Source organism: Galeopterus variegatus, unplaced genomic scaffold (assembly GCF_000696425.1).
Source record: "Galeopterus variegatus unplaced genomic scaffold, G_variegatus-3.0.2 Scaffold844, whole genome shotgun sequence".
NCBI lineage: Eukaryota > Metazoa > Chordata > Mammalia > Dermoptera > Cynocephalidae > Galeopterus > Galeopterus variegatus.
The window spans coordinates 266,302-277,099 of NW_007726955.1; the positions used below are offsets into that span (position 1 = coordinate 266,302).

At 33.6% G+C, this 10,798-nt stretch overlaps 1 protein-coding gene across 1 annotated transcript in view; it reads left to right on the forward strand.

Moving 5' to 3' along the window:
• Positions 1-10,326, forward strand: part of EEA1 (early endosome antigen 1) — a 136,683-nt gene extending 126,357 nt beyond the window's left edge. Inside the window, exons 24-30 of the mRNA XM_008572858.1 lie at positions 3,252-3,437; positions 4,726-4,857; positions 6,096-6,281; positions 7,238-7,476; positions 8,102-8,222; positions 8,946-9,044; positions 9,727-10,326. Coding sequence (XP_008571080.1) covers positions 3,252-3,437; positions 4,726-4,857; positions 6,096-6,281; positions 7,238-7,476; positions 8,102-8,222; positions 8,946-9,044; positions 9,727-9,849 — 1,086 coding nt within the window. The 3' untranslated portion in view covers positions 9,850-10,326. The remainder of the gene's footprint in view (positions 1-3,251; positions 3,438-4,725; positions 4,858-6,095; positions 6,282-7,237; positions 7,477-8,101; positions 8,223-8,945; positions 9,045-9,726) is intronic.
• Positions 10,327-10,798: the final 472 nt, after the last annotated feature.

Genomic DNA, 10,798 nt, shown 5'->3' on the forward strand with positions numbered 1-10,798 from the left:
CCCCCCCCCCCAAAAAAAAAAAAAAAAAAAAAAGTCACACACAATCAATATTCATTCATTAAGCCAACAACAATTTTTATTATACCTTAAAACCTACATTTTGTACTAGTAATTTCATACATGAAAGAATAACTCAGATGTAAATGTGGGCAAAAAGAGAAAGCAGAGGGACAGGGTCTTCATAGAGTTTTACAACTGTTACGAGGCCTTGGATAGATCCTCTGTTTCAAACTTCCTTTTGCAGGTGAGGGCATGCCTAATGCTTCCTTTTGCAGAGAGGACAGGCACAGGGCTGCACAATAACAGACCGTTGTTAGATCTCAGTTCTTCTGACTCAGACCCCTCAATTTTTATTTTTTCTTTTTGTGGCTGGCCAGTATGGGGCTCTGAACCCTTGACTTCGTTGTTACAACACTGTGCTCTAACCAACTGAACTAACTGGTCAGCCCAAACTCCTCTATTCTTTCACCACCATTTCATTAGAATTTTTTTGACAAAATAGAAAATAGTTAAATTTTATATTAATGCTTCTAAAATGAGAAGTGTATGAACTACACAGGAAATTAACTTTAAAAAAAGAGTAAATTCCTAGAGAAGTTCAAATGATATGTATAGACCAGAATAAGAGGTGGTTATCAACCATTATTTTTCTTTGCCTTCAGTGATGTTGTATGACCTTGTGTATAAGAGAGAAGCAGAGAGATTCAGAACTTTGTAACATGACCTCTACCTAAGTCAAGGCTGTCTACGGTGGGCTGTCCATGTATATCTGGACACCGGTAGAATGGAAGACAGCCTGGCTTGAGCTATGCCTTTAGCCCCATCTGCTGGATTATTTATGAAATACTTAAGTTTGTTGACTGTATATTTCAAATTGGCTATGCTGTATGCTGTTCTTTCTTGTGCAGGAGACATAGAAGTAGAATGTAATTGTAAATTTTATACCCTGAGTGAAAACTCTAGGATAATAAGTTTAGACTTAAATATAAATCTTCTTAGCCTAATATTATCCCTTCTGTCATTTCATTAGACACCAAGAAAAAGTAATAACTAAAATTGTAAAGATTTTATTTTGAAATAACAATGGGAAAACTTGCTGAACAGACAAAAACAATAGCTACCACTGCAGAAATCCTTTTTTTTCTGTGGTACTATGATATAATTGGTGTAATCAGGGTCAGTTGGTCAATTACACAATTGGTGTAATCAGGATGGTAGTTGATCCATGTAGGGATTTACCTATTCCAGTGGGAGTAGATGAGTTAAAGATAGTCCCGACGAAACCATAGAATGGGAGAGGGGGTTTACCCAAGAGGAGAGATGCTGAGAAGACAAAATAACATGGTCTGCAGGAAGAAAGATGAAAGGAATATTTAAAATGCATGGCACTATACCACTGAATGATGTAGGTGAATGTTTAGAGGTAGGGTGGAGCAGTATATCTTGGCATCTTCAGAAGAAACTTCATGGAGTGGTTCAAATTTTGAGCTTGACTTTAAAGAATCAGTCACTGGGTTTTGTGAGTTTAAAATTTTATGAGCTGTTACTTAAACCATGGGCATTTTGGAATTCTTGTGGTCAGAGTTTAGGGATAGTATTGCTTTCCAGGCTCTAGCAAGCCTTGGTATTTTGTAACATTGGATCAGGACGTCTACTACCTAATTACACTTGCTATAGACTATAGAGACTAGGCTTTGTCAAATTTTATTCTTTTTATGTGAAATCACTCTTACTCTTTGTGACACATAGGTGAGTTCCCCCATGCATTATGGAGTCTTCTGTAAACCACTTTCCACAGAGTTTCACTCTCATTGTTTTTCTGTGCATTTGGCACATAGCATATCCCCTACTACCCTGCACAGCTTCCCTTTTACATACCTGTTTTGTTTCTGAGGCTGTGTCATCAACTCCTTTAAGTTAAAGACCATCTTATACCTTCCTGTTCTACCTCAGCAGTAGAATCATCAGGGATCAAGTCATTAATGGTTAGGTGTCCGATTAACAAAGAACTAGATGACTTTAGGTCTTTCCTGAAAAAATAAGCCCTAGGGGCTTTAATGTTCTACTGGCAGTCATTGAAAATTGAAATTTAATTTGTATCAGAAAGACTGGATTATGGTAAGGAGTACGTGGAAACTTAAGAATCTCTGTAAATAAAGTCTTTATTTATTTATTTTTCCATCATTTTTTTTAATTGAATATTTACTATATTCAAGTCTAGCCAGGAGGTTTCCTTTCCTGAATTATATTTTTGCCTACTTTTCAAAGGAACTACATCTTCAGAATAAGAAAGATCAGATTCTTCCACACCTGATAGAAGATCACCTTAGAGCTGGTTCTCGTTCCCTGCTGATTCTTAGCAATGAGAGCTGAGAGTGGCAGGTTCCTACTCTTCCCATTGCCTACCTATTACCATATCTACCCCCAAATGAAGCCTAACAGGTCAAAAAACTTGCCTTTACTCTGGCTTTGGCTTTTCAAAATATTTGGGCCTTAGAACAGTCAATAACTATGGACTGTGTTAACTGACAATCACTACCACATAGATAGGAGGGTAAAAGGATGGGGTGATGGCCTTCTCTGTATAAAGCTTCAGATGTTTGTCTGAGTTTTCTCTTTTAGTTTACTTGATCAGGTTGGCAGCTGTAAAATACAGGGTTTTTTCCCAAACCAAACAATACTTCCTATTTATTAAAGTTTTTAGCACATCAGGGGACATCATAGATTCTACAAAACATGTATGTATACATAATGTAGCATTTAAAATTGTTTTCTTTCATGTCTCCCTATGCCTTTTCTCTAACCATGTTAATATATATATTCTCCAAGTGTATTTGATATGGTTCCTACTTATTTGATATTCGTTCATATTACCTAGCCCATACCAAAGATGTGATAAACATTCAGTAAATACTTGTAGATTATTTCTCGAGGTTTTGGAATTGCTTCAGTTTTACAAAATATTTTATACTATAAATGTTTTCCATATGCAAGAGAGTTAATATTCTAAAATTGTTTCTCTTTTACATGATCTTACTGAAGAGTATAACATTCCATCTTATTAGTATATTGCTTTCCACAATGCTTATAAAAGGGCACTTCAAAAAGTTCGTGAGAAAATAGAATTAAAAAGGTAATACAAAGCTTTCCATGAACTTTTTGAAGTACCTTTTTATTAACTGTTCTGTTTCTGTTGAAATTTGTTAAAAAAAAAAAAGGCATATAATAATTTGGGAAATTGTTTTTATAAGTCTGTAGAAGAGAAGCTCTCTCTAGCACAGGAGGATTTGATTTCAAACAGAAATCAAATTGGAAACCAAAATAAATTGATTCAAGAACTGAAGACTGCCAAGTCTACTTTGGAGCAGGATTCAGCAAAGAAAGAACAGCAATTGAAAGAGCAGTGTAAAGCACTACAAGATATTCAAAAAGAAAAGGTATTTCATTTTCCTGACTTTGATCTAGAATCTTAGAGTTACAATGGCCTTAGACATCTCTAGTCAAACCTCTTATTGAGTACAGGCATCACTTTTATTTTCAACAGCTCTCTCAGATGAACCTCTAGTTTCTGATAAAACACTTTTAATTATTGGTATTTTAGTGCTAGGAAGTACTTCTTAATAGTCTCCTTGTCATTTCTACCCATTTTTCTTACTGCTGTTTTTAGTTTTACAAACAAATCAATTTTTCACACCGTAGATCCTTAGTTATTCGAGAACAAATATTATAACCCCTTGACTATTTCTCATCTAACATATTATACATTAGATGTATGAATGAGATAATAAAAGGTCTAGAAATAATTCTTAAGCTTGTTAAGAATTCTTAAAATTAAGAACCAGCTTTTTCTAAGAGGAAGTAGAATGGTATTTTATATAATAGATGCTAAGTTATAAAGTTGAAAGCATTGGTTTATATAACCAGTACATTTAAAAAAATCACTCTAAAGTCTTTCTATATGAAAGAGAAATTCAGATTCTAGGAAACATTTTATTTTTTGTTTTATAGTTCAAATTCTATATTACTATCAGCTGGTAGGGGATTATTCTGAATTGTACAATTCCTGAAGTTCTTGGTGTATTGTAAATGTACAATTCCTGAAATTATCATTAATTAAAAATTAATTAGAATGTTTTTGTGGGGGTGGGAGTGGTGAAGCTGGAATGAAAGCCATGATTTGTGCCTCAAGTTTAGAAAATTCTGACAGAATTATAGTTTACAGGTGTTTAATTGTAAGGGCTTTATGTCAGACAGGTCTTGTTTTAGTTTTAGCCCTGACTCTAAAAGATTATTTAACTTCTCCTGAACTTTTGTTCCTTCATCTATAAAATGGGGATTAAAAAATCTATTATAGAGATTAAATGAGATCATATATAATGCTCCTAGCCAGGAAACTTATATGAAGATAGTAAAAATAATAAAATAGGAGTTGTAAGAGTAAGAATGGTAGTTTTGGCAAAATTTTACCGTATTCTTACTCTGGCCAGGCACTATTCACTTTTCAATATTAACTAGCTATTTAATCCTTATAATGATCATATTATTATTGTTCACACTGTATAAATAAGGAAACAGAGGCAAGAGAGAGTAAGTAATTTGCTCAAGTTAACTTAGGTAGAAAGAAGCAGAGCTAGTGTCATAAATAGTAGCAGTTATTTTTATTACACTAATTTCCAGTTAAGTATTTGCTTAAAATTATTTTGTTCTAAATCATTATTCTTCTAGTCACTTACAGAAAAAGAACTAGTAAATGAAAAATCTAAATTGACAGACATAGAGGAAATTAAGTGTAGACAAGAAAAAGAAATTGCTAAACTAAGTGAAGAACTCAAGTCCCACAAACAAGAAAGCATAAAGGTATGTTAAGATAATCATTTCTCCTCCCTTCTCTGTTGTGCTCTTCTTTAAATTAATATATAGATGTGTATACACACCCACGCACACACACAAACACACAGAGAAAGAGAGGGAGGACCTGCTATGTGCAAGGCAAATTGTTTTGCTGTTTTTCTTTTTCCTTTTTGTCTTTTTTCGTGACCGGTAACGGGATCGCAACCCTCAGTGTCGCGCCCGTACTGCGACCGGCAACGGGATCGCAACCCTCGGTGTTGCGCCCGCACTGCGCTCAACCAGTGAGCGGACGGGTCTGTATATGGGATCCGAACCCTCCGCGGGAGCGCCACCACACTCCCAAGCGCTGCACTCTACCGAGTGCGCCACCGGGCCAGCCCTGTTTTGCTGTTTTTGACAAACACTCTTGCCAGTGTGCTCGCATATAATATCTATACACATATTGAAACTGTGTTACTTTTGTTTTCAGATTACTGAATAAAACAAAGTAACCCTAAGAGTTTAGATTTTGTTAAAATAATTGAGAGCTATTGATTTAGAAAATTATGCTTGTAGATAGTAAATTTTAAAATATCTAAGAGTTTAGAATTAAGATTTTAAGGGATTCTGTTTTTTTCAATTATTTTTCTTCCTAAATCCTTTAATAATGTCTTGTTTTTAACATTTTACCTGTTATAAGCATAAAGAGGGTGCCAATTGTAGAAACTAATTGTTTATCACTTGCTTTGTAAAATGTTATTCATTTTGTTAGAGAAAGGGTAGATTCTCTCTTGAGAGCTCTCATAATTGCCTTTACTTCTATCAGCATACTAACCATTTTGCTTTATAATTAATGATCTCATCACGTCCTTCTGTTCCTCCAGAATGTGACTTCCTTAAAGCAGGGAATGTATATAATTCATCTTTATATTTTATCCTCAGAACCTAACTCAATGTGTGATGACTGAACGATGACCAATAAATGCTTTATATGTGAGAAAAGGGAAAATAGGGGGAAGAGGTTTTTTCCCACATAGTATAATAAAAACATATGCATACTAAGTTTCACCTCAATTCAAATAATTGTTGAGCAAGAAGTAAATAATCTTGAATCTTTTTAATCAATTGTTTGAAATACCGAACTTTAAGAATCTCAGAAGTGGATAAAACTCATATCACTGTTGTGATAAATTGCATAAATTTCAGCTACATTTTGAAATGTTTATTATTAAGGATGACTTATTTTGGCCCTACTTTTTCAACAGGAGGTAACAAATCTCAAGGATGCCAAACAGCTTTTGATTCAGCAGAAATTAGAACTTCAAGGAAAAGTAGACTCCTTGAATGCAGCTCTTGAACAGCAGAAGAGAAACCAGCAGATGCTAAGAGAGCAGGTGAAAAAGGAAGAAGATGAGATGAAGAAAGAGTTTATTGAGAAAGAAGCTAAACTGGTCAGTGAGTTAATGATGGGAAGTATGTTTTGTAATAGATCTTTAAAGCAGTCCAGTGAGAGGATTTTTTTTACTTAGAATTTATGATTGAAATGCTTGCCTAACATTTTAGTGTCCAAGAAAGGAGGTCTGATTTTTTTAAATAGGTGATATATGATCGAAAATATTTTACTCTGTAATCGTATTTCGGTTTATATAAAAATCCATTTAAAAATCCAATTAAAATATAGTTTAAAAACATTTTTAGTGCCAGATACAAATAAACAAACAAACATACAACTATGTAGATTGAGGTAAATGGTGTGAAAGCTAATCATGTTAAACTCATTTGTTTGGTCCAAGTGAATGTTGATAAGGGGGAACGGAAACTTCAGTTTGGGATTAAGATAACTAAAGTCTGCTTTCCCTTCCCTAAGTTGTGCATGCCAAATGGGAAGCATCTGGCTTTCCTCTATTGAATTAAGTCCAAATATCCCCAGATAACTTGACTAGTAAATGTTTTAATTGAAGAGTTGCAATTTCAAGTTCAAACAATGATTTGAAGGGTTTGTATTGTTTTTTGGCAGGTTGATAGAGACAAAAGAGTGTATGTAGAATTGAGAGACATAAGGAAATGCCAGCTTTGTCTCTAGGATGCCTTGCTATTCCTAACCATGTGTGTCTTTCCCTACTCTGGTGGGACAAAGAAAAATCTCAAATCATATCCCTTTAGCTTGATCTCATAAGAAGCTTGCTAAATAACTATTATTTCAGCATTATGACCTTTAAGCCAGTTCAGATTGCACAGATATTTGTGGAATCAGTTTTATTAGCGTGTAATAAAATATACTCTTCTGCTTCCTTTCCTGAATAAGGAGTGTTATTTATATTGCCAATATTTTGAATTCAATAATAACTTAAATTTATTTTACACTACATTTGTAATAGGTTTTTCCCCTGTGTTTTCCTTTTCTCAGCATTCCGAAATAAAAGAAAAAGAGGTAGGAATGAAGAAATATGAAGAAAATGAGGCTAAACTTACCATGCAGATTACAGCATTAAATGAAAATTTAGGCACTGTAAAGAAGGAGTGGCAATCTAGTCAACGGAGAGTTAGCGAGCTCGAGAAGCAAACGGATGATTTACGGGGTGAAATTGCAGTATTAGAAGCAACGGTTCAGAATAATCAAGATGAAAGGAGAGCACTACTAGAAAGGTGAATAAGGTCTAGTAAAATTAGTTTATTTCCACTGTAAGTGACAAAAATATTGTCATATTCCACATTTTTTAAATAGAAGAATCTTATGTGAGTAACCCAAGATATTTAAGTAGCTATTTAAAAATTAACTCTTAACAGAATCAGATAGTTGAGATTAATATATAATATTTAGGGCCGACCCCATGGTGCACTTGGGAGAGTGCAGCGCTTGGGCACACACTCAGGAGAGTGCGGCGCTGGGACTGCAGCGGTGTTCCCGCCGCGGGTTCGGATCCTATATAGGGATGGCCGGTGCGCTCACTGGCTGAGCGCAGTGCGGGCAACACCACACCAAGGGTTGCGATCCCCTTACCGGTCACACACACACACACACAAAATATATATATATATGTATGTGTATATATATATAATATTTAAAATACTAAAGATTTTAAATACTTCAAATATTTAAATACTTTAAATATTTGAATACTTTGAATATTTGAATACATTAAATTTTTGAGTATTTAAATAGTTGAAATTAATATATAATATTTAAAATTACTAAAGTAGTTCATATCTGTATTCTAGAAGGGTTTTTAACGATTTTTTAAAAATTAATTATATCTGTAATTGATTCCAGATGTCTTAAAGGAGAAGGTGAAATAGAAAAGCTTCAAACCAAAGTACTAGAATTGCAAAGAAAGCTGGATAATACAACTGCAGCAGTGCAGGAGCTAGGCAGAGAAAATCAATCCCTTCAGGTAAGTCACTTGGTGACGTGAGGCAGTTTCTTGGTCTAGAATTTACCTCTTAGTGAAAAGCATATTTTCTGCTTTTTTTTTCATCTCATATGTTTAATAAATACTTTCAGATAGCTAATGTCTGTGTAATAGGATTGTAATTTTACAGGTAATTAAGTAGAAAAGATAAAAAACTTGTTTTAGAGACCTCAGGGATTAGTTAGAGAGCCGTATCATTCATCAGTTGTCAGTTCAGGGAAAGAATCATAAAATTCAAGAATACCACAGTGATGGCTGGCCGGTTAGCTCACTTGGGAGAACATGGTGCTGGTAACACAGAAGTCAAGGGTTCAGATCCCCTTACTGGCTAGCTGCCAAAAAAAAAAAAATTACCAAGGAATAGATGAGTTAATATGTGTTAAAGAAGTGATCTGAGTATTCTCAGAGTCACGAGGAAGAATTGATCATTGGAGTCAGAATGGATGGGAAATCCCAAAAGTTAGAAATTACCCATGCCTTTGAGTAATAACATTTGATTTACTTTAATTTTATTTTGTTATTCAGATTTATGAATGTAGCTACTTTTGACAATGGAAATTAATGAAAGTATTTCTGATTTTTAAAATTTTATTCCATGGTGCATATAGTCAAAATTGTATAAAATTCTGGCACCAAATTAGAAATAATTCATCATTCTTTTAAACATTAAATATTATAATGTATTGAACTTTTTTTTTTAAATAGATCAAACATACGCAAGCATTGAATAGAAAGTGGGCTGAAGACAATGAAGTACAAAACTGTATGGCTTGTGGAAAAGGCTTTTCAGTAACAGTGAGACGGGTAAATGATTTTGTTCACATAGCTATGTTTCTGGATTTCGTTTTTCAGTTACCATTAATGTTTTAATCCTCCACATGGGCCTGCATTTGACAGATTTTTAAAAATTTTCTATTTGTCGGTAAACTTTATTTTACAACTACATAGAATAATTAAACTTCATGCAGTTTAGTTTCTGGTTAGCATATGTGTTTGAATTTTAGTTTTAAATTCAGCCATTGCCTTCCTGCTGAGGTACTCTCTGGGACAATCACTTTCTGAACCAATGTGCCGGTATTAAACTCATATGTTTTAGTCATCCTTGGGTTCTTTTAATGGAAGAAAAAGCAGAGATAAAAAAAAGTATTCTAAATAATACCATCATGTGATAACTTAAGTTTATATTCCTATTGAAGTCTTTACGCCTAAAACATTTGGTGAATAGAAACAGTTTTTCACTTGATATGGATGCTTTATTAAAACTTTTAAAACACCTCCTAGGGTTCTTTTGAGAATTCCATGATAAATTCCATATAAAATGTTTTGCATAGTATTTGATAAATAGGAAGCATTCAATTTAATATAACAAAGGGATTAAATTAACATATTGAAATACTATATCATGTAGTTTATGCTATTCATGTAGTTTCATAATGCTTTTGGTATTATTCTTACGCTTGAAAATTTTTAATTTTGTCATTTACAGCATCATTGTCGACAGTGTGGAAATATCTTCTGTGCTGAGTGTTCAGCCAAAAATGCCTTAACTCCTTCTTCCAAGAAGCCTGTTCGTGTCTGTGATGCATGTTTCAATGACTTGCAAGGATAGTGGGTTATCACAACTTCAGAGTAATATTACACTAACATTAGATTTTTAATAAATGTACTTAAGAGAGGTCTTGGACTATTATTTGATTTGGACACTGGTTGCAATAGTAGACCGAATTAGAATTCATATATTTTGGAATGTTATCAATATTAAGTAAAACTCTTCTATTTTTGTGAGACTTGGGCTCATCTTTCATTACTTTTTTCCATTTAGCCCCTGGAACAGCTTTCATGCCAAGTTGAGAATTAGCCAATGAAGTGTAAATAAACTTTGGACAGAAAATAGCAATGTATTTTTTTAAATATAATTTCATTGTTCACAAATGGTGAATATAATTCTATAGCTTCTTTCGCTCACATTTAATGTACAAAAATGTACATGGATGATGTTATCTATCACTTGTTGCTGTTTTTGTTGTACAATAACACATTAATTATATTAAATATTCTCTTTGTGAAGTCACTCACAGAACTGTAATGCTTTCCGACTGCCCTTTTCTCTTACATATAGGTCCATAGCTCACTTGCATTGTTATGTTAAAAATTTACTACTTGGGTGTTCTGAATACACTTTATGTTAAGATATGTATTAACCATGAATTCAAACATGGTTTTTATTTTAGCAGTATTGATTAAATTCTCCTCGGTGGATTTTATGAAAGCCTCTGTAAAATCAATTTGCTTACTTTATGGTTATCCTGGGTTGCCTTTTAAAGATTAGGGTTAATTTTTCTTTTTCTTTTTGTATTTTTCTATATCATTTTTAAACTCCCACATATTGTCTATTAAAAATCTTACAAACCTTCTTACCCTCACCCTCAGTTGGAAGATGAATCATAAACATTGTAAAATGGCCCTATTCTTGGTTTCTTGTAATTGGAAAGTCTTCTAAGATTAGCCTTCATATTATACCATTATTTTGTCCCTTCAGAATCTTCAGGATTCTGTTT